This window comes from Perkinsus marinus, assembly GCF_000006405.1.
Source record: "Perkinsus marinus ATCC 50983 genomic scaffold scf_1104296958776, whole genome shotgun sequence".
Classification (NCBI taxonomy): domain Eukaryota; phylum Perkinsozoa; order Perkinsida; family Perkinsidae; genus Perkinsus; species Perkinsus marinus.
Window position 1 is genome coordinate 7,557 of NW_003206626.1, and position 23,081 is coordinate 30,637.

Genomic DNA, 23,081 nt, shown 5'->3' on the forward strand with positions numbered 1-23,081 from the left:
TGCTTCTCTCAGGTGTAGAATTTTTCGGTTTCAATTGGTCTCTTATATCCTATCGGACCGATAGTATCGGTATATTGTACTGGTCGGCTCCGGCAGGCATGCGACATAGAACAAACAACGCTGCCGGGGCGCTGCACACTGTGCAGTGCACAGTGCCCTGAAGTGTCTCGTGGGTCATCGCCGTTCACATGTACGATTCTTTATTCATCAACTGAGGATTCCTCAGTGAATGAGCACAACGAGCCGATGCGCATCAAGCTCCGATCCACCAGTCCCGTGAACGCCACTACTGGCTTGTCATCACAATGATGATGTTCACGACCACTACCGCTCCAGTGACTCACTGGCAGTGAGCACAACCATTACCAATGGCAATTTGCCATCAATGATGGGCCATGATGATGGTGATGATCAGAGCCACTGGTATTCTGTTGAGCACTGTACAGTTCGGCGCAGTGCACGGAGATCTCTTGACTGTTATGGTTCATTTGTGTCTTGTAATATGGTATTTACTGTACTTTTGCTACGATATTTGTTGTTTGGTCTATGCTGTCTATTGTGCTAGCGGCTAGCCTACATGATTCGCGTCACAGATTTGTGCATGAGTGCTGTTCCTTGGGGTGCGTGAACCCTAGGATTAGGGTCTAATCATTAGGCGTCTGTAAGTGAACCAATTGAAATAATCGAAATTATTAACTTGACTCCTTTGCCTACGTTAGACCTGAGCCCAGGTCCAACGATTAGTGATGAGTGATTTACTGTGATTTGAGGTGTATCATTCGCTAGTGGCTAAGTTTCTTCTGAACGGTATCTTAGTCAGGGATTAGTTACGGTATTGTATACGCGTTAGGCATTGTGCTGAACAGTCACGATGGTATTGACTCGTAGTGGCAAGACTCTTGCCGCAAAAGCTCGAAGGAAGTCGTTGATCATTCGGGAGTTCCGAATCGGGACCCGATTCTCGGGTCAACGGATCCCCATTAAGAAAGTTTTGAAAATTAAGGAATGTGTTCGTCGTACGGTTCGTTCTAGGATTCCAGGGAAAGTTGGAAACTCACCCAGTCGTTACGCGCAGCGCTCACCTACAATAACTGGGAATCTAACTTGCTTGCGGCTATCGATCACCGCCGTTGTGCATAACACACTCATTGCCTTACCATCGATGTCGATGAATTATGGAACTCGAGCTCTGGTCGGAGCATTCCATCGAAAAGAAGGATCTCTATGTAGATACGACGATCGGAGATCACTGACCGATTCATACAAGGTCATATGACGTTGTTCAACCTCCTCGTTGAGTTTGGCCGTCTCGGCAAACTTGGCAAAGAATTAATTCGGCCAGGTCGAGTGAATACCTTTGCCAACGGCTTTGTCCTCACGGTGATCTTCCGCATGATTGTCAGTAATACTGACAATCACGCGGAATATCACCACCTCAAGTACCTCAAGCACTGTCAGTAGTACGAACAGTGCTTGAGGTTCGTCGCTCTAACCCAATAGATTGTGTCCATTATGTGAGCCGTCATTCGTATTTGCGCCACGGCTAATCTAATAGATAGTGTCCGTATGTTAGCTAGCAGTCGTATTCAGTCGAAGACTGATCTCTTAGATGGTGTCCGACTCATCGCGGTTTTATCCGTATTCGCTCCGAGTACTTTTTTGGGAAGTAAACCGGTAAGTTCAGCATGCTCTGTGGAGCATCTCGATCAGTGTTATCAGGTATCACGAGAAGCCTACGATAGCAAAGTGAAGATAATGTGAAAAGTTTTTTCTATGTTTGAGCTCTCCATATACTTAATACGACTTGCGTTTAGATAGTGTAGCGTGCGGTACAATGTGCAATAACAATATCGAATGACGGGATAAGGAGACGATACTATCTCTGTGAAAGAAATCCATAACTATTAGTGTTGAGTCGTAAAGGTGAACGAAGTGTGCTAACAACTCATGGGAGTAGATCCTGGGTCCCCCGCGCGAACTTTCCTGTACTCGACCGCTCTATCGCCCAACCACAAGACATGAACCATGTCTTGTGAATCATGTCACATGATAATCATAATCAGAGTCACTGAAGTGTGCGGCACACTTCAGTGATGTAAGTGAATTCACCCTTGATACTGCCAAGCTGGATTTAACCGAACATTATATGCGGTTAAATCCAACTTGGCAGTATACGGTCCTGATACGGCTTTCGCCGGACAGGAATCATGAATAAGTTGTGGCGAAAGCCTGTCAAAACACCAGATTTGAACAAATCACCTGGCGATATTCGACTCCGACTCGAGAACATACCAAGCGTGATCGATAAAAGGCGGATATCGCCAAAGATGGTGTAATCTTCATAAACAAATGATTATACCAATATATCGGCGTTTTGCGACACGTACTTGGCGAATACCGATAAGTTTACCAAGTTTTATAGCAATATGTGGGCCACGGGCATGTTACACCAATACCAAGTTGCTGTAACCGTGCGCCCAGAACGAGATAGATCATTTGGGCGAACGAAACTACGGATTACCTCAACCAGTTTCCGCCACATCTCGGTGAAATTCGTTAGGTATCGAGGCCAAAGAGGTGAAATATGGTCCAGAAGCGGTCGTATCCCATGATTGAGCGTGTTGGCGAGAGTTCATTAGGACCCGAAATCGCCAAGCTTGGCGAGTTGGTGAAACCTGGTTCTCCGCCACGTGAGCAACAGTGACCGTCGCGCGCCACGAAATGTTACACGTGCGTCACGCACATTGATACACATGTGGATGTAATGGCTGACTTTTTCCAGATTACTGGCGCAGAATTGGACCTAGTCTTGGTGAACGAGCTCGTGGTTACCAATTCAACCATATAACTCAGCAACACTCGAATAGAGCTCGTTAACCAACAGTGGGTCCGATTCATGGGCATTGCCCTTACGGGAAATACTTTATGCCTACATCAGCGATGCTGGTTCAGCATTCCATGGCATACGACGGAGGACACAACTGTCACACTTGCGCTCTACTAGTCTGGCACTAGAGTCAGCACACGAGAAATATTTTCCTTGTACTACCTCTACCTGTAATTTCCGGCGCTCTTAGTACACCTGCTGACGAGTTACTGATGTTGATGGGCGTGCACAGTGTGACCTTCCTTCTCGAACGTATCTAACTCGAAGCGGTGGAAACGCGTCATTGATCTGACTCCCACTGGTGGGGGTCGCATTATGGAGCCCTTATCAACAGTGATTTTCTTTTTCGAAATCAATGCTCGGTCATCGTTTCCTACCGCACTGCTCTCGTCTCCTCTCAGCTGTCAGTAGTCCGGGATATCGGAGCGTACCGTGTCCTCATACTTGGAAGCCTGGCCGAACCGCTACTGGCATGGCACTAGCCCTGAGTACTCTCTCAGTGGCTGCAGCAGCTTCTACCGTGGGCCTGGTTGGCAAGGACGTATATTGTGACAGCAAAGAACGTAAGATTGCACCAAGGGATTCTCAGAGAATGTCTGAGAATTTTCTCTGTTGGCGGACGATCGGTAGAACGCATTCCTCTCGAGGTCTTTGGGAGGTTACTAGGGTTGTCTCTCGACTGTTTAGTCGGGGAGTATCGGTTTAGGACGGGTCTATTGAACACATGATCTGATGACAGTCCGCCCCCATCGGTAGAACACGTTTGTGTTCGGTTATTTGACATCACCGTGAGGACTTCGTTCGGACGTTGGCACTTCTAATGGTTTCAGATGAATTTACCAAGGGAGGGGAATGGGTTAGACTTGGTAGCAACGATGAGTTTGAGAACGGTGAGATGTACGAGATGCAGGTCGGTGAGAACAGGAAGGTATAAGGAGTATAAGCAAGTCATGCAGGGATCGAACTCACGGTCTTTAGATTCTGATAACTAGGACGAAAGATGGCCGACTATACTGCACAGGCGCTCTCTGCAGCCACTACGGTTTTCCTTTGAAAAAGGGCATCTTCCTCAACGAGACTGTGGTGTGCCCTTTGGTAGGTCGACCGATAGGCGTCTTAAGTTCCTCATTGGTCATATCTCAGCATGATGCCACTTTCGATATAAAGACAGGAGAACCACTGAGAGGACCCGGTCTTGATGCTATACCCACCTACAGAAGTGAGCGAATATATCACCACGAAGTGTACCATGTGTGGGATGATCTTTCTGGCCGTATGCCAGCCGTATTAACATCTCTCTATCGAGAGTCTGTCGCTCGTTCATCATCTTTGACCTCATCACTTTACCTCAGTCGAGGTTCGACCCGATGGAGTCTACGCTGACTTACCGAGGAAATCTGATGTTTGGATTGCCAAAGAGAACGTCCAAGGCATGGCTAGAAGGGACCCTGAGGATAAGAGAGGTATCTGAGCTCGCGCTTAGGCTGCTATGGATAGGCTGCTATATGTACTTAGTATACGTGATAGTTGGGGGAGGAGCCGCTGCTGCTACTGCTGCCGAGAGTCTAAGGCAGAATGGATACACGGGAAGGATCATCATGGTAAGAAAGTCGGTCATTAATGGTGTCACGACGTTCACGAGAGTACTGCTGATTTGCATTATGACATTAAGTATCTGGTCTTGCTAGGACGTGTGACTTTCGTCCCCTGGTCTTTCTTGTGGTCTGGTAGTTGCGATTTCCTCGTTCAGATGACTCGGGAAAGGCATTTGCCGTATGACCGTCCCGTCCTGTCTAAGAAGTTGGATGCTGGCGATGATCCATCTAAACTCTACCTACGCGACAGGGAGTTCTATGCTAAGTCGGCAGAGAAGCTGGAACGCTGTAATGGAGAGGTAGCTGGTCCTGGTAGGCACGATATAGAGGTCTGGACGGAGACTTTGGTCACCAAGGTTGACGCCGAGCATCGCATTGTGGAGGTTCAACCATCGAAAGCTCACAAGTGAGTGAGAGGATCGCTATGCGGTGCTCGAACTGTCGGCTGTTACGCTTAGTGCTCACCAGTGTGGAGAAATATGCACATGGTCAACCCAGGGCTGTCGCCAGCGCTCGCGAGGCTTACGCCTCGTAGCACTGACCTACGTCTGGTGTACGCCCATGTGCAAGCATCAGACTGATTAACTCTAAACAAAACGCTTGGGCGCGAAATTTATCACACTGATTTTGCACGAAAAAACTTCAAATGGGCCACTACAGATCATTCACAAGAAGTCAGGGTCTAACTGCAACTGCGCTGCGTAATTTCTCAATTCCACTAATATTTGTACGATTTCCCATGGTAGTCGATGCTTTCGCACCCATGATGGGACGTGCTGCATCCTAAAACGCGTACTATTGCTATTGAAGTTGAGTCGCAATAGGAATAGGCAAGGTGCACAATAGTCTATGTGCATTATGTAGTTCTCACGGTCATGACATTATTGATGATATTGATCGTAAATTATTCAATTACCGTAAACTTGAGAGTATTCGGATCGAATGTTTCGGACACTCTTCACTTGTGACAGATAGCGACGACTTTGTCTGTAATCACTCAATATACCAGTCTGATATATTGAGTGACTCAATTCGTACTATTGCGAGTCACAATTCACCTCGCTAAAGCAACAAATCGTGCGACATCATCTACGTGACTCGATGCGTGATATTATCAGTCACGTGAGTGTACTTCCTGAGTGCAGCCGAACTGGTGGAGAGAACTTCTGTGGGCGTATGTAGTACGCTTTTCGGTCTCATACGAAGTATACTCCCTCTTTTCTGCGGCGTCTGCGACTTTACGCCTAGAGCGTACATTTATACGCCTGGCGACAGCCCTGGGTCAACCACATATGTTGGTGGCGATGCGAAGATCATGAGGAAGTTTTAGGAAATTCTCATTGGTTTCTGTAAATTTAGACGGGGCTCATGTGTAAACTTCTAAAATTAGTGAGAAACTTCTGAACTCAACTGAGGAAAGCGAACATATATTTCAACACTGCTGCTCGAGGTGATCGCATGGGGGTAGAGAGTCTTTGCCAGAGTTGTGTAGCTAGCGTCGTTTCAGTCATCCATCCCAAGTTACGTACGACAAGTGCCTATGGGCCGCGGGTTCAGATGCTAGGAAAGCCTATATACCAGGCCTTAACGCCAAGTACTACATTTATAGACACTCTTATAGAAGTTCTCTATTAGGAATGTTTTCTGTCTCCGGACGCCCGATGATGCTCATGCTATAACGGAGTATGCTGAGGCTGGGCAACGGGTAGTAGTGGAACTGTTTGGAGCTGCTGGCGAATGTGGTCCTTGCTCTCGACCGCCCCACTTCGTTGCTTCTCAGGTGGTTTTGGTTGGTTCGGGTTTCATCGGTATGGAGATGGCTAGTGCCCTAGTTAGCATGGGAGTAGACGTCACTGTTGTTGGTAGGGCGTTGGGATGTAGATGAGGTAGGGAGCTGTGGTGTTTAGGTAGGGAGACTGTGCCGTTCCAGAGGGTGCTGGGGAAGAAAGTGGGGGCATATTTCGCCCATATGTTAGCGGAGAGGTGAGGAGGGAGGGCGGATGGCCTCAGGTCGCTACTCGGGAAGTATGATCTCATCGGTGTCGCAGTGTTGGACTCAACTCAGGCACATACAATTCATCGGAGGAACAACGGTGAAGTTGCTCAGATCAGAAGCAATGGAACATGGTTGTAAGCGTTGAGGGCGGGGTTCGATTTGTGATAGTGTTCTTGGACATGCCGAAAATCTGTGGTCCGTTCAAATGCTCACTTTTCCGAGTTCGAGAGCTTGGAAACAATACTATTCCGAGCTCAGATAAAATAATCTGTTCAAGTGTGAACTTCATCCGAGCTTGTATTCCACTGGTAAAATCGGACGATCGTCTCTTTCCCCAGCCGTTTCATATTTTCGGGCGAGCGAAATTTGTTCGGGTGTAATTACAAACTAGTGCGTGGTGGGCTGTGCAATTGGTTTGCACTCAGCCTACAGTGAGGACAGTCTCGTGAATGGGGTGGAGCTTGATGATGGTGATCTCCTTTTCGCGGACGCTGTCATCATGGGTACAGGGGCAGTCCCTAATACTTCACAGCTTACTGGTGTACAGAGGGCTGTAGGTGCCCCCGTTGGTCCAACTGTTGTGGCTTACAGGATGATGTCTCAGGCCGATGGGTCACTGCCGACGGACCCTTTCTTGGGGGTACAGCTTGCTGATGGTTCCTTTAGCAATACGCTCTATGCTGCTGGAGATGTGGCAAGATACCCCGATGTGCGCACAGGCAAGATTTCATCATTAGTGTGAGTTCATTCCGAGGATACTGAGGTTAGGTGAGCCGCTGAGAGTGGAGCATTGGGATGTTGCACTACAAATGGGCAGAATTGCGGGAGCGAATATGGCTGGAAAATTTAGACCGTGAGTTTTGTGGCGCGTGACGCGAGTCAGATGAAAATGCGTGATAGGTACAATACGGTACCCTATTTCTGGACGATGATATTTGGCAAGTCCTTGCGGTACGTTGGCAGCACAGGTGGCAAGGACGGATCTAATTTTTTTGATAATGTTATCATCGAAGGGGACTTCAAAGAGAGTCGCTTCGTGGCTTATTATTGTCGGGTAAAAGGAGCATCGTTTCTTGGGCGGAGCGAAGCAGTTTTGGTAATCTTCCTTAGGGTGATCATATTCTGGCAGTAGCGACAGTGGGATCGGATCCTGTTGCCGTCGCCTGTGGAGAGTTGATGAAACGAGGCTTGATGCCTCGTACTAGCGAGCTCATGCTAGGAACCTGTGATGCCCAAGGCATTCTAGAGTAAGGCAGTATTCACGTATGAAGTGAATGGCGATACTCGTTGTTACATAACTCATGTCATTGCGTATTTGTGTGGTTTTAGGCGGGTGAAGAAGTTGGACGAAATAACGAAACCGAAGAAAGTGACACCCAAGACCAAGAAGGCATGAGGATATCATCAAGCCTAATTATGTTTCAAAGGGGTCCCCCCTCCCTCACTCTGCCTTGAGTTGGCTCTTTCACGTTCTCTCCATCTCTCATTGCGCTCCGATGCTCGGTTGGAGTGGTAGGGATGACAAAATGTATTCACCTATACACTGAGTTTGAGCGTTAATGTTGAGATTTCGGGGAACGATATTGCTCTAGATGGCATGCAGACTGTATTGTCCCGAAATCTGTAACAAGTGTGGGGTTCAGGTCGATGGGTTATCTCATTTTTTGAATTACAACTGGTGTCTTTCCTCAGCCTCATTCACCCTTGTATTGTCGAAATACCTTTTTCGGATGTATCGTGGTCAAGTCCTTCGTCTGAGGTCTGGGGAAGCACCCTCGACTACTGGCCTAGTCAAGGGTGGCACTCTTCCGCAGCCCGACAGCCCTCCCACCATGCGGCTCAGCTCTTATGTAACAATACGTGTACTGTAATATCGTTACTGGTCGCTCTTCAGAATCCGTCAGCATCTCGTAGTCAGCGTTGTGCTGGAAGGTGCTGGGGCGAGAAGGAGGAAGGTGAGCGACAGACTGGGTCTTCCAGCATTATCCTTGGTGGTACTAACACATGCGAGATGATTCCTGTCGAGCTCAGGTCACCAGTCAGTGGCTCCGGTCACTCGTAACAGTAGGGTTACGAAGGTCGCAGCTCCTCGTTTACCTCTTCGGAACGATGTAATGAAAACTGGCGCTTATTTGATTGATGATATGTTTGCAGGATGGCGAGGAGCGTAACGTGACGGCATCTCTAAGAGATATTCTGACTTATACGTGAGACCTGGGATCCAGCGGAGCGGAGCGTTTTTTGTATTAGACATAATCAGCCTGAAGGGCATGTATTCATAGTGAGAAGGATTCAACGCTTGGGATACGACTCACCCAGTATATTGTACGACTATTTTAAGAAGGAACTAGGGATGGAGGTCCGTCGAGTTATGGTGAGAGATGCCCTATTGGGCTCGCCTACCTGTTGCTGGGACAGGTGGTGGCCAGTGCAGCTCCTGAGTCTCCAGATGGAGCGACTAAATCAGGAAGGGAACGACAGCGACCAGCTAATATGGGATTCGTTATAGTGGAAAGTAAGAGGAGGATGGGGATGCGGAAAGTCTCACGTATAGTATGGCATACGTGACAGCATGGATGGGTCTCGCGAATTCGATGCCAGATTCGCATGAAGTCGAGGCTATTATTGCAATCAACAACATGGGAGGTGGAACTATAAAGGTTAATGGTAACCGATCATGTGGGCGCGCGCGGTGGCAAAGAGTGTCGTGGCCGTAGGTGTCCCGATCGTGGTGGCACCTTTTGTTAAGGAACATGCTGGACTGATTGAGTCCAGTCCTGTGTCTTCCACTGTGTCTCATGATACGAGTACAGGTATCGGTAGCAGCTATGGTCAGTACAGTGATGCTTGCTTGGATGGTATCGGCTTTGATATTGACGACTATCTCAAAGACGCCCTGGATTCGCCTGATGATTTTTTGTGAGGACCGATGCTAATTTATTAGGCATGGTCAGCTGCTCGACACTAGTCTATGGTTGTGGTTGACGTTGTGAAGTCCATATGGCTCTTCCTGGATCTGTATTGTCTTGTCTGTGTAGTATTCATGATCAAGTATTCAGCAGTAATAACTGCGATAGTGCACGATAGTCGTCAAGAGTAGATCTACATCTTATCCCCTCTGGTGGCTTTATGGCAGTAGTAGTAGTAGTATTGGCTTATGACTTGGTTCTCATGTCGGCAGCTTCTTGCATGCTCCTATGAGCAAGTGTTGGGTTATAGTAAGGAGTGGACCAGGAGAGGCATATGGCCGTGATTTCAAGTCTGAGGAAATTAAATTGACGAAATGTGCGCGGCAACTTTTCCCCCTAATTTCGATGAGAAAAGTCAATATGGGTTGTTTACTTGTCGCTGCCAGGGTTCAAAAGGGGTGGGTTAACTGCAGGGGTTAGCTGGTTACGAGGTGTGGCTGTAACTGTAGGGTTGTCGGCTTCCATGGCACCATCATCAGCAGTAGTCAGTGGCACCAGTGCCTCCGTGAATCTACAGGACATCACCAAGCTGTTGGCCTCATTGGATGCTCGCCCGACTGGTACTGGGGAAGGATGATCAGCATGGGGTGGGGGAATTTAAATACCCTACATGAGATTTCCTATATATGTTCACTAGACGCTGTGGCTCCAGTAGTCCGACCCAGCAGTCAACCTGCTAGTCTCTGCCCACCCGCTCTACACGCAAACATCGTAGTAGTATAAATTGATCCTCAGTTCGAGTCAGTGATGTCGCCGTGGTTTGCTGGTTATTGAGACTGTTCATTGGGGTTCCGCAATCAGTCGTATGCATCTGGATTTCAGTATCGAAGTTCGAGTCGGCGGTTACGAAGTACCCCTCGGCAGCGGTGTTCTGGATAAAGTATCTGGACTATATGTCCGAGACTGTGGGCGCCGATGCTAAAAGGAGAGCGGCTCTGTCTGTGAGGGCCACCGAGCATTGTCCCATCGTAATACAGTTATCCATCTGTCAATTCGACGACCCGCCTCCAGTCATTGTGATACGGCTCGAGCTCAACCCCTCTCAGGTTGCCATATGGGAGAGACATCTGGCCAACGTCAAAGCAGCACAGCCCTTGGCACAGCTTTTGCCGACTTATAGTGATGCTTTACAGGCAGTCGGACAGGATAGGGACTCAGGCAGACTGTGGATGGAATATGGGTAGTACAAGGCTGGCCTCGGATAACGGGATGGTAGAACTTCTCTTAAGTTTACACATAGCAGCAATCCGCCGTGTGCCCTCGTCGATGGATGGGATGAGTTAAGCATATTCGATGCGTTTGAAAGGTACCTCCTGAAGATGCTCTACAACCATCAGCAAAAGAATGCCTTCGCCTTGACCCGAGGGGACACCAGCAGTGAGGACGTCTCTGAAGACCCTGATAAGAGAGGTAGCCGTGGTGTGGTATTGATAGACAGCATGTTGAGTATACAGGTGATACGCCTCTGGAGCTGCCTGTGCCCGATGAGCCGCCGCCGGGCATATCCTTAGCGCTTGTCTCAGAGGCTAACTTGGAACAGGTAGTGCGGGAAGGCCTGCACAGCGAGCGCCGTCGGGAGGAGGGGGGAGGAAGCGCCGCTCAAATCTTGAGAGTATGCTGAGAAAATTTCGCTGTCAGTATGTGCAAGGTCAGAGGGCACCCAGGCTGGAATAATGTAGAGAATTTCTGGCGTTTCTCACATTTTTTGCATTTTCTGCCTTTTGTGAGTTTTGCTGCTACCGGTATCTGCCATAGGTATCGTTCCAGTCAAGCATTGATATAATCAGACAACACTATCAAGACGCGGTCTCAACACCCTCTAACTTCATAGATCAGCTTTGGTAGTGGATTTGGGCGCATACTCTCCTTCGTAATAGTCTGTGACGCGAAGTATTTCTAGTTGGCTTTTGATTTTCATGTGGCGAGCACGTTTTGGCAGTAATACTTTTTTGTGTTTGAAATTTCTTGCATTGAGAGATTTCCTAGAACTTACAGAGTCGTCCGAGGAGTGGGACTATTCTGAGAGTGTCCCAAGTACTCTGCGTCTACGGAAAGTATCAGTTCGAGAGCGGCTTGTCAGGGACGAGTATCAGGAGTTCGAGCAGGCCATCCACAACCATGAACAGAAGGATGAGAAGAAGAAGCCGGTCGCTGTAGGCTGGGAGCAAGGCCATTACGGAGATGTGAGCCATCCAGGGAAGCCTGCTTCTCGTTGGTCTAATATCCACGTTCAGGGAGTGGGGCCATCGCTGTGCTCGAGACTGCTTACTGAATATTCCAATCGATATATGTCATCGAAACAGGTGTATAAAGAGCTCACCCGACTCTATGGGCAGGTAACAGCAGCTTGTGGGGTCTCAGTAGTAGTTGTATAGATGTAACGTAGAGAAACTGAGCCGGCAATACGTAGCCATATGCTCAGATTATCCCTCTTGCTGTGCCCGTTCCCCTAACGTCAGAGTCGGCTCGGAAGCTGCGTCGTAACATCAAGGGTTGGCGGCAAGTGTTGCTATATGAGAAGTCGAATCCTCTCCAGGTGGGCAGCGCTCCCGGCCCATTATCCGCATTTAAATCTTCTCTCTCAGCTGCCGCAGCCGGAATGTGCCGAGGCCCTCCGGGCAAGAGTGGATTTAGTATTTCGCCAGTGCCTCATGGGGAATGCGTAGGGGCTTGGGGTTCATCGGTCGGCTGAAGACGTTCTGATGTTCTTAGATACGTTGCTGAGTTCTGGTACGACTACTTCGTGTGGCAGTATTCATATCAATTACAGCTGCTAGTGAGGCCCACTGAGTCGGCGCCAGTGGAGACGCTGCGAACGGCGATTAATGTACAGCGGGGCTTTTGGGAGCTGCATTCGGAAGGGCTCATGCGATTCAGAAGTATTTACCGTACGATGTCTGTCTCCGACTGGTATTGGCTATGGTACTAGAAGAAGAGCAAAGCAACTACGGCCTGAGGAAAACCGGTAAGGTGTTGTGTACTATTTGACGGTAGTCTACAGGCCACAATGGAGCTACTGCATCTAGGGGTGTCCGATACCGTCATGTTGCTAACAGGACTCGTTTGCTGTTCTATAGGCTATCATTTATTCAGATGACGCTGGGCGGCAGGTCGACGAAGCTGATCAGACCTATACAGATCTTCTATCTGTCTTCGACTCCATACAACAGAGCTGTCCTACAGGTCTCGTACACTACCTCAGGTGGGAGATCTTCACCGTTTCCGTGGTGTGGTAACTTTTAGTCAGGTATAAGTGTCGGACGTACGGTATTGAAAAGTGTCGTGAACTTTTCACGCAGCAGCTGACGAGCAAGTCGCGGCATATGAGCGCGGAAGTGATAGTAGACATGGCTAGACTAGAATATCGAGTAAGCATGCGTGCTCATAATAGAAGGGGATTCCCTTGCTCTCACTGAGTCAAGCTTGTTTGAAGCATTCCTATCGGTTAACTAATCTGTCCTCGCAGGTGGTCAAGAATGTGGCAGCGGCGGAGTACCTATTACGGATGGCATTGCAGCGCTATCCGGAAAAGCGCTCGATGTTGATACCAATCCTCGAGGACTTTGTGGCGGACGTCCATGGCGTGGGAGCTCGAAATGAGCTGGCAGCCGAGCTGGGCGTGTTCGACTCTAATTATTTCAACACGTGAGGAAGAAGGCCTTCAATGTCTCGTCTTGGGTTTGAGTCGCTCTGATGCGTGCCTATTAACAATTTGTCTTCAGGAGGATTCTACCAGCGCCGACACCGTTGAAACATCGTTCTTACTCGAGCTACCTCTCTTCTATTCGTTTCCGAACGCTAGTCCCAGACGGACTCCGTAGTGGGGCTGGTGGTATCAGCAAGAAGCAACTCAAGGAGGTAGGAGTCGCTACTGCGCTGGGATACAGGATTGTATAAGAGCTTATCTCTGAGGTTTCTGGCGTGTACAATCTGACCGGATTTACTTTCTGTCGTTTAGTGTATAACTCACATACCATACATCCGCCACATCACACGCGAAAAACCCCATGTTCCTATCATTATCTGGATAGCTTATCTGGGGATATCACATTCTCCAATCAGTTTCCTCACGTAAATGTCATCACAGTAGCAACACTTTTTTTATCGTTATCAAACCCTGGGAGACGTTATTTGTCAAAGCTAGATGGGTCCTTGGTGACAGGGCGGAACTGTTGTTGCTCTCAGGGTACGACAGATCCGACTGCTGCAGGAGACGAGATAATCGATTTGGATGATGGTGATGCCTCATTGGACGGAGGTAAGGCCCCCCTCTAGTACTGTAGCTGAGTATATTCATGTTTGCGGTAGAAGACGCTATGGATGGACGTGCTGGTGCAAGCAAGCTCCTATCACAGGGGATTAAGCGGCCGGACATGAGTCGGCTGCAGGTTGTGAAGGCTTATGATCCAACAGCACATCGAGGAGAGCAACAGAATGGTAACACTCCCTATCGAAACCTAACTGTGTCGACCCCGCATGGTATACATTTAGCGAGGATTCGTACTTACGGTTCTAAGGCTATCCAGTTTTGGTGTTTCCCGTGTGAGGGCAGCACCCTTTGTGTGTTATCGGCCCTTTCCTCAGAGGATACAGGACCAACGGCTGGCGTGGCGGATCCTAACGATATGGACCTGCGTGCAGAAGCTACGAAGCCCGATCCGCCGGCACCAACTATCGAGGACTCGGTCCGGATCGACACTCCGAAGCCTGTTCTGTGAGCTGGGCATGGTCTCATCCGTCCGCGGCTTCGGTTGGGAGGTTGGAGGGGATGTATGACGGTCGGTCTTTTCAGGGGCCTAATGGACCTAATCCCCGAAGGTGCATTGCCGCAGCTGAAGACGGCAGAAGCTGCTGTTCAACAGGCTCAGTTCGAGGCGATGCTACAGCGGACCGGTCAGCAGTTGGCCCAGGTCCCTCAGGTAGCCGCCGGTTCTGACACTTGCTTTCCTTTCGTGGAATGAGGAAATTGATGCATACTGTCTCGAGTTGCTTCACGACCTACATGTTGTGACCCTGCCAGGAGATTCTTCCCATCACTGGTCTTGATGGAGCACTTGAAAACCTCATCGGTTGTGCGTTGTTATTTTCTTACTGTCAGACCGGGACGGGAGGCGGCGGTAGCTCCCAACAAGCCACAGCACAGTTGTTGGCAGCGGTGCAGGGTGCAGGGGTGAGCTCTCTCCTATGAGCATTGGTGGCATTAGCTCCTCGTAGGCTGTCGAGAGGACTATAACGGCATTGTCATTGCCCGACGTAGAGCAACAGTTGCGCTATTTACAGACGTTGGAGTTGCCGAAAATCAACGTGGATAATTATCGTGAGATGCAAGCCGACAAGTGAGCGGAATCGACAACGCGTTGCGAACCTAAGAGGATGGTCTCGTATCAGGTATATGTATGATAATCGGATGGAGCGACTGACCAGGGGGGAAAGCACAGGAAAGTCAGCGACGGCTACATTGGCGGGTCTTCTGGATTTGAAGCGGTTGACTGGCAATGAGAGTGGTCAGGATGAGGAGCTTCAAGGCTTGACGTTGAAGAGGTGAGACTGACTCCTGATCTCGCATGGTGGAAATCAACATCGATCTTGGAGCTCATTCATACTCGTTTGAAATATCGATATGGATTGAATATCAATATGGCTGTCGACTTTGACAATTTTGTGGCGCGCGTCGATGACAAATGTTAGGTGGGCATTTGATGGCAAAGAGCAGAAGGACGAAGATGACGATGTGATAATCAAAGAGGATCAGGAGGCTCTCCTGGCCAAGTCCTTTCTATCGGCGATGCCGGATAACATCCATCGGGAACGATTACAGTGAGTTGTAGGGCGATTAGGGATTGGGGGATCGCGTCGTGGTAGGTATAAACGTAAGAAGATGCTGCAAATGCTCAACCTCGGGATGTTACAGCCTCAACAAGGGCAGCAGAAACAACAGCAGCAGCAGCAACAACAACAGCATACAGTTGAATAGAGGCATTTCACATCTGTGTGGTGTTGAGCTATCATTGGAGTACAATGGGTTATCGTATGACAAGAATAGACGCATGTTGGCATCAGCTGAAAATCAGCTGAAACAGGTGTCTTGACGCGTCGGGAGATGGTTTTGTGAACAGTCAGGGGTTATCTGCCCGAGTCCACTGTTTTTGAGCACATAGGCATTCTTCATCAGCTCTATCATGCGACGTCGCCATTGACTTGGTTTTCCATTTCCAAAACTTGATCTGAGTTGGCCGCGATGATCCCCTGCGTCATTTTCGTTGTAGAGATCGACATAGCATAATTTCGGTTGTTGAAGGATGCGGAAACATCAACGATCGAGCTCTCCACAAATACCGTTCCCCACTGTGCGACGGGACCAGCAGCAACAGAACTACTCGGTCAGTTACAGAAATCGCATCCAACACATCTTCGAGTCTCTTCAGTTTAGCACCGTTATGACCACCAATGATAAGAGGAAAACTCTTGGGGGAACTCCCGACACTCTTGGTAGTCAGTCTGATTATATTATCCATCTTGACATCCAACCCCTCACCACTGTTCAAACGGAGGTTGTTCGTTGTGCTGTGGTGAATGCCATAAGCACAGTGGATAAGCGAATTAGCGGCGAAGTATGCAAGGATAATGTAGAAGGCTACCATTCTGACATTTGCCGTGATGGAGGTGTTCATCGTCACGGCTGCTTTCAACCCTCCAGCGACGGTAGGAGAGTGTTTTCAATCGGAGTGTTTATATGCACAGGAAAACCTGAACTGTGTTTTCACTGCTGCAGCCATCTTGCAGGCATAGGCCGGCAATGGTAAGAGCGATAATAAAGACGATAATATCGTTTCTGTCGTGGCGAGTAAAACATGTGTCAAGAGCTGAGCTGTCCTTCTATTCCTCGGATCGCCCTTCACTTCACAACGAGCCAATCCCCTCCATATATCCGCTGTCGGATTTGAGTTCGAAATCGTCCGTCTACGCCTCATAACGGACATATTGGTCAGACAAAAAGATATAGTTTTGAGTTCGGATTCTCGAGTCCACACACCTCTTACGAGGGCATGAGAGTGTTCACGGACTGATCATCGCGACACGTAATTATCGAGCTCCGGGTAGTGTTTGTGTGAGTATCTGTGTTAGCCCTCATACAGTTCCCATATTACGGGACCTATCGTCCTTGAATATTTAATAGCCCACTCCTGGTATTGCGGGAAGGCTCACACAGGGTGTTGATATTGATCACTGCTACACTTGTAGAAGAGGGGAGGACTTATTATGCGACCCTGGCGCCGATCTGGCTAGTTACCCCAGACCGCGATTAGGCGCTGGGACCAGTGGGAATGCGTATGGGCGTGCGCGATGTGAGCATTCGTCGCGCTCGCCCGTGGGGCCACTCACCTCACTTGAAAGAGTGTGAGATGTTGGTATGGTGTAGCCTTACATCCTCTTAGAGGAGGATCATACCATCCCTGACAAGGGTTATCATTGGAGTGTGGGCGGGGTAGTTGCTTCGTGCAGCATTATTGATTGTATATGCGAGCACTCCCCTCGGAAGAGTTTCCCGTCAGGTTCATCTAGCCTAGAACTTCTATGGTGCTGGGAGTACCTAGCCTTAACAGTACTGACATAGTGTGATGAAGCTTGTCGCGTTGACTGTGTGGGTTGGCTTTGCGTGGGAGTGCTCAGTCATAGTCTATCATCTAGTTTTCTTATTATGAAGACCTCGTCGAACAGAACGGCCTTCATAGCATTCGCGCCAGAGGGAATCGCCTCTCCTGATCGAAGGAATGTGTTGGCGATGGGAGGCGCTACTTCAGGTAACACCCGTCCAAGCCATAAGACTTCTCAGTGATTTGTGTAGGTATCAGCGGCAATGATTTTTCAACCAACACCAAGCTAGAGTTCGCCAAGATGGATCTGGGCAATAGCGACACTGAGATGCCGGTAATAATGCAACGATGTGGGGGGGATTTCAGTGGGTCGTAGATATTGGCATCTATTGCTCTGGAGGCTCCATTTCATGCTCTAGACTGGGGGACCTTCCCGGATTCCTCCAAGTTACCTATGGGAATCCTCGCCGGTGGACTTGGTGATGGTAATACTGGGAAGGGTGTTAGTTTCGGAGTAGAGTGTATTGCTGAGCCTGGTCAGGCACTGTGAGACTGTGGGACCCGGCGGCTATCCTGGATGGTGGTGATAGGGAGCATGGTACGTTGAATGAAATGCAGTTGCACAACGGCATGCCTACTACGGCGGTAAGGACGCTGGCAGTAGTGATATTTATGATTGGTGTATAGTTGCAATTCCATCCGGCTAAGCCTGGTCTGATCGGCTCTGGAGGAGCTGATGGTGAGGTGAACATCATCAGCTGTGACAACCCGAGGAATCCCAGCGTGTTCAAACCAACACACGGTCCGAACAAGCATGCTGGTAGTAGTAGTAGTAGTAGTAGTAGTAGTAGTAGTAGTAGTAGTAGTAGTAGTAGTAGTAGTAGTAGTAGTAGTAGTAGAAAGGCTATGTATGTGGGCCTATCATGCTGAGACTGGCGTTGTAGGTACTGAGGTTACCTGTCTAGACTGGAATAGGAAGGTCCAGCACATTCTTGCTACTGCTAGTGGTAGGGAACATTACATACTGTATGGGGAGTAGATTGCGCCGTCTTGGTCGTTAGGCACCAATGGTCTAACAGTCGTATGGGACCTCAAGTCTAAGAAGGAGGTGATCGGCTTCAGAGACCCCGGCAACAGGACTAGGTAATAGAGGGGATGGAGTTGTTGGTGATATGAAAGGGCTGGTCGTGGTAGGATATCGAGCCTGTTGTGGCATCCGGACATTCCGACGCAGCTTCTTGTGGCCTACAATGATGACAACAACCCCACAGTGCAGTTTTGGGACCTGCGGAATTGTCGGTATCCCTTCAAGGAGACTTCTGGTCATACTAAGGTGAGTAGGCTAGTATTTTCCTATACCCAATTGTATGTCTCAGGGCATCACGTGTGCTTCTTATTGTCCGCAAGACAGTTCCTTGCTCCTCACGTCGGGCAGGGATAATAGGACTGTCGTGTGGCATATGGGGGAAGCGACTACGGCTCAGGGGGCACCAGGCAATCAGGATCAGGTAGGTTTCGATAGTAGAATTGACAGTAGGCTTGATGGTGTTCTGTCAGGCGTCGTCCATGGACATATTCGCTGAGTTACAGTGCACGTCTCCGGCCTTTGATGTGGCGTGGAGTAATAGCTCGGCAGGAGTTGTTGCTACTGCGGCTACTAATGGTGATGAGGGGTCTTGTTGGAGTTGATGAATATATTGGGGACATTTAGGTAAGGTGACGGTGCAAAGTGTGACCGCAAGGCAGCATGTTAATAATGTGAGGACGCCGCCGAAGTGGCAGAAGGTAGGAGTAGTGCTTGGGAGAGTATCTTGCGTGTCACCGGCTTGTGTCACCAGGCACCAGTTGGAGTATCGTTTGGGTTCGCGGGGAAGATGGTGTCATTTGGACCAGATAGCACGTAAGGCAAATATCTGAGGGGACTGTTGTGAGGGTGGTGATGGTGTTCAGACAAGTCCGGATGGAAGTTATACCAGAGGAGCCGGCTTTAGTAGGGGAGGCTGATCGATTTGAGAACTACTTAGCACGAGGTATGGGAATCAGCGCATAATAAGAAGAGTCTTCTATTATGATGGAGATCCTAGTCCTTGGAGGGTAGTGGGGGTTGTTTGTAGGTGCATTGAAAGACTACTGCGAGGTGAAGATAGATGAGAGTAATGATGAGCATGAGAGGCTGAGCTGGGACATCATGGCATGCCTCTTTGATGAGGATTATAGACAGGAGGTGAGGGCAAAAGGGAGCATGGTGTGGGGTAGAGGTTGCTTGTGACAGATCGTGGCCAAGATAGGCATTGATCATAGCCAGATAGTGAGGGCAGCAGAGGAGTATTTGGGAAGGCCCGTGAAGAGAGATAAGAGTGACAATGCACTGGTTAACCAGAGTAGGAGGCCGCCGCCGCCGCTGGGGGCAGTGTCTGAGGCTAGGCTGTCTTGGTAGGTGGAGTGGGGAGTGGGGCTGATAACCAACAACAACAGCAAGAGCAGCAGCAGCAACAACAACAGCAGATTGCGGCAATGGACTCGGAACAGGCTGAGAGTCTGTTTGATACGTTGGCGAGGTAGTGAGGTGGAGGTCGTGGGTTCGAATCCTGGTGAGAGTATTTTTGCAGGACTAATGAAGAGTCTGAACAAGCAGGAGAGCAAGTGGGAGCTGCCTCTGCTGGTGGGCTCCTCAGTCCGATAGCCGACATGACTCGATCGGTGAGTTGGCTTAGCTAGTTCATTGTGGACCTATTTTGCATCTTTTAGGAGACCGACTGGACTAGTGGGGTAGAGCATATCATAAAACAGAGCCTTATCGTTGGTAATGCCACTGTGGTGTTCAAGCGTTTGATTCCTGTCTAAATTTAAGGTGATCTCGACGCTGCGGTTGACTGCTGTATGCGATCTAGCAAATACGCTGATGCCTTACTGCTGGCCTCGGGGGGTGGCCAGGACCTGTGGCTTAGGACTAGGGATGAGTACATGAGAAGGCAGCAAGACCCTTTCTTCCGGATGGTAGGAAGGGGTGGTGACGGCAGTAGAGGAGTGAGGGAGTTGTCAGGTTTCATACATAATGACCAATGATATGGACAAGTTGGTGTCTACATCGGACCTCAACTCTTGGCAGGAAACTTTGGCTATACTTTGTACCTACGCTAACGAGCAGGAGTAGGCTCCATCACTACTAGGGCTCATGCATTGATGTGGCCGACAGGTTCCCGCAGCTTTGTGAGAATTTGGCCCAGCGTCTTGAGAAGGAGAGATTCGACATAAGGGCGGCTGTGCTGTGCTACATGATATGTGGAAACTTTAGGTGGGGAGGACGGAGGGTTATTATTGATGGAATTGTGCGTATTCCTTAGTCAAACGGTTCGCATTTGGGCGTCGATGTCAACTCCTGGGGCGTCGTCTCAATCGACTGCCCTGCAGGACTTGGTTGAGAAGATGGCCGTGATGCAGGTAGAGTGTAATATTTTATGCAACTGGCACGTTGTCTTTAGGCAGCTGTGAAGTATGAGGGTAAAGACTCGATATTCGTGTCGAGGGTGTCGAGGTGGGTGTTCTTGCTGCAGCTGCAGCTGTGGATCGGTAGGAGGACTGATATTCAGGTATGCACAGATGTTGGCTAACAGTGGCAGAGTAACGGCGGCGATGCGATACTTGACAATCATCAAGCCGAGCAGTACGGAGGTCGTCGGTTCGATCCCTGGTGATGATATTTTTCTCATCAGGCAATCAGTATCAACAGCAAGGGCCTCAGAATGCTGCATCGGACATTTTGAAGGACCGTAAGTTCCTCCTCCTCGTCCCCTCTTGATGGCCTTCTGACGTGTGCCTTAGGCATTTACAATTCGGCGCCCCAAGGAGTCATGAACCAGATAGTCCCCACGGCCCCGCCTTTCCCTTTCCAACCCGTCAATATACAGCCAGCTGGACAGCAGCAGCAACAAAGACCTGGAATGATGCAGCAGCAGCAACAACATTCGACAGGTGTGTGGATCGAACCCGGGTGCATGGATGTGTGGAGGAAGTGTGGTATCCATCAGGCCGCACTCCGTATGGTCAGCGTCCGTCTACGCCAGGTGGGATGTATGGTCATCATCAACAGCAGCAGGTAGGGGTTCATAGCCCCATTTCATTTTCGTACGATGTCTCTTAGGGTTACATGCGGTCGTCAGCTACTGGTCCTGCTGCTGGGTATGGTCATAATAGGCCACCAGTAGGCCCTGGTATGGCTCCTAGTGTGGCCTCTTATGCTGGCTCAGTGTCCCATGGGTAGTAGTAGTAGTAGGGTCTGTGTGGTGACTCTATCATGCGTCATTGGTCAGGCCTGTAGCGGCGGCCTCGCCGGCTGCTGTGAGTCGTAGTGCGATGCAAGTTCCTCCCCAACCCACGGGTATGCCGGGGACCATGCCGCCTGGTGGGGCTCGTCCTGGGCAGCAGTCACCTTATAGTGCAGCTCCGGGGTACCAGGCAGAGGGAGCCTACCAACAACAGCAAGGTCATGTTGGGTATGGTCCTGGCCAACAGCCACAACAGCAGCAGCAAGCTGTGGGTTATGGAGGCCCCCATGCAGCAGGAGTATCACAGACGGGGTATGGCACGCCGGCCTATGCACAGAGGTCTCCTAGGCAACAGTATGGGATGCAACAGCAACAACAGGGTGGTGGGGTCTCGCCGATGATGAACGGGCCTACCTCAGGGTAATAGAGTACACCTGTCTGCGATGGCGGTGATCATCGTAGCATGTGCTAGGTCCATGAGAGGAGGTGTAGCAACGCCTATGCAGCAGTCGGCTCCTATGGGATCCGGTAGTATGCTGTGAACGGGTAGAAGTGTATAAGTGCTGCTTTCAGGAACGTCTACGGCGCCGCATGCTGCCGCTGTATCGACTACACCGGGCCTCCCGGTGAGCTGGCCTGTGCCTACTTCTGTAAGCTTGAGGCGTTTGAGGTGGTCCTAGGTTATGCAAGGTGGTAGGTACAGCAGAGTGGCTACAGTAACCCTGCTACGTTGAGTGGGAACCAGGCAGTGGGTGCCCATAGTGCTCCTGCTCAGCCCCAGGCTCCTCCGATGGCGGCCGCCGATGTTTCCAACTGCCAGAGGGTAGCACTACTGCTGCCGTGGGAGTAGAGAGACGAGTGGTATGCAGGTACTGAATCAGCTGTTGGAGATCAACTGTCAGGATGGCAATCGACGGAAGCGTAGGTTATTGGGGGGGCATGTGCTGCGGGAAAATGTTGATACGGCGATCTCGATATGGTCGGTAGTAGCCTCAAATTTGGTAGGGATAAGACGCGGATCTTATATTGATAGACCCGTATGGACCGGAAAAAGATGGTGTACTGCTGTAAATGGAACTGTTGGAATTGACTGAAAATTGTATGAGATTTATTTCGTATAGAAGTCTCGTTAATGTACCGTGGAATGTACTATGATAGAAGAGCATATCTATGCATGAGGTTAGTAGCTTACTTGATAATATATACTATACGTGTAAATTTGTTTCCGTGTATTGACCAGGACTTGGTCGCTCACCTTGGAGCTGCTGAGTTCGTAGTCATATTCATACTAACTACTGCCTGTCCGGCGGGAATGAGTGTCGGTTTATAAAGAAAAGTTGAGGGTATGTGTCGAAACGCTAGCCACATATACTGTCTCGTTGTGTTGTTCATCTTCACATTCACGATTCCGCGTTGGGGTGTGTCTCTGTCCTTGTAGTGTACTACAGGTGAGGACCTTACCAAGCGGCTTGGTGAGCTCTACGGCAAGTTGCAAAGTGGGGATATATCGGAGACAGCGCAAGAGAAGGTGAAGGAGCTGTGTGCAGCTGTTGATGCTCAGGACTTCAACACTGCCAAGAGGCTTGTGGTAATGACGATTCTTACCTTCCTTTTCTAGTGAGTAATGGCTTGACTCTTAGGCGGACTTGAGTGCTCATGAATGGGAGCACAACAAGAACTGGGTCATGGGTCTACGCCGTCTTATGCCGTCCCATTGAGCTTTCCAGTATGACGCTGTTGTGACTTCAGTTTTATCGTAGTCGCTGTGACGATG

The 23,081-nt window shown here is 49.5% G+C and overlaps 3 protein-coding genes across 3 annotated transcripts; all 3 read left to right on the forward strand.

Moving 5' to 3' along the window:
- Positions 1 to 3,707: 3,707 nt before the first annotated feature.
- Pmar_PMAR029505 (oxidoreductase, putative) lies at positions 3,708 to 7,874 on the forward strand (the record flags this gene model as incomplete). The annotated part of the gene is made up of 15 exons (XM_002773479.1): positions 3,708 to 3,815; positions 3,866 to 3,982; positions 4,031 to 4,106; positions 4,240 to 4,350; positions 4,403 to 4,488; positions 4,638 to 4,888; positions 6,118 to 6,187; positions 6,263 to 6,344; positions 6,390 to 6,465; positions 6,911 to 7,031; positions 7,083 to 7,197; positions 7,247 to 7,331; positions 7,379 to 7,532; positions 7,589 to 7,725; positions 7,808 to 7,874. The coding sequence occupies 15 exons, from the start codon at positions 3,708 to 3,710 to the stop codon at positions 7,872 to 7,874; spliced, it is 1,656 nt and encodes a 551-aa protein (XP_002773525.1).
- A 2,035-nt stretch (positions 7,875 to 9,909) lies between these two features.
- Pmar_PMAR029506 (RNA cleavage stimulation factor, putative) lies at positions 9,910 to 15,421 on the forward strand (the record flags this gene model as incomplete). The annotated part of the gene is made up of 25 exons (XM_002773480.1): positions 9,910 to 10,007; positions 10,270 to 10,415; positions 10,494 to 10,627; positions 10,754 to 10,857; positions 10,902 to 10,987; positions 11,203 to 11,288; positions 11,528 to 11,630; positions 11,682 to 11,783; positions 11,870 to 11,983; positions 12,033 to 12,109; positions 12,160 to 12,274; positions 12,325 to 12,412; positions 12,541 to 12,649; positions 12,695 to 12,815; positions 12,914 to 13,092; positions 13,170 to 13,305; positions 13,633 to 13,705; positions 13,756 to 13,884; positions 14,032 to 14,161; positions 14,240 to 14,366; positions 14,546 to 14,617; positions 14,662 to 14,783; positions 14,836 to 14,988; positions 15,136 to 15,264; positions 15,310 to 15,421. The coding sequence occupies exons 1-25, from the start codon at positions 9,911 to 9,913 to the stop codon at positions 15,419 to 15,421; spliced, it is 2,844 nt and encodes a 947-aa protein (XP_002773526.1). The 5' UTR covers position 9,910.
- A 1,725-nt stretch (positions 15,422 to 17,146) lies between these two features.
- On the forward strand, positions 17,147 to 23,025 carry Pmar_PMAR029507 (conserved hypothetical protein; the record flags this gene model as incomplete). Its single annotated transcript, XM_002773481.1, has 34 exons — positions 17,147 to 17,249; positions 17,294 to 17,376; positions 17,419 to 17,527; positions 17,584 to 17,687; positions 17,730 to 17,862; positions 17,987 to 18,046; positions 18,104 to 18,185; positions 18,237 to 18,375; positions 18,419 to 18,511; positions 18,600 to 18,705; positions 18,754 to 18,827; positions 18,881 to 18,942; positions 18,993 to 19,072; positions 19,157 to 19,266; positions 19,315 to 19,423; positions 19,480 to 19,600; positions 19,652 to 19,742; positions 19,791 to 19,845; positions 19,894 to 20,039; positions 20,086 to 20,192; positions 20,239 to 20,337; positions 20,387 to 20,483; positions 20,525 to 20,577; positions 20,633 to 20,733; positions 20,756 to 20,812; positions 20,865 to 21,106; positions 21,184 to 21,299; positions 21,353 to 21,727; positions 21,780 to 21,835; positions 21,881 to 21,957; positions 22,005 to 22,130; positions 22,177 to 22,228; positions 22,756 to 22,895; positions 22,948 to 23,025. The coding sequence occupies 34 exons, from the start codon at positions 17,147 to 17,149 to the stop codon at positions 23,023 to 23,025; spliced, it is 3,636 nt and encodes a 1,211-aa protein (XP_002773527.1).
- Between the last annotated feature and the right edge of the window lie 56 nt (positions 23,026 to 23,081).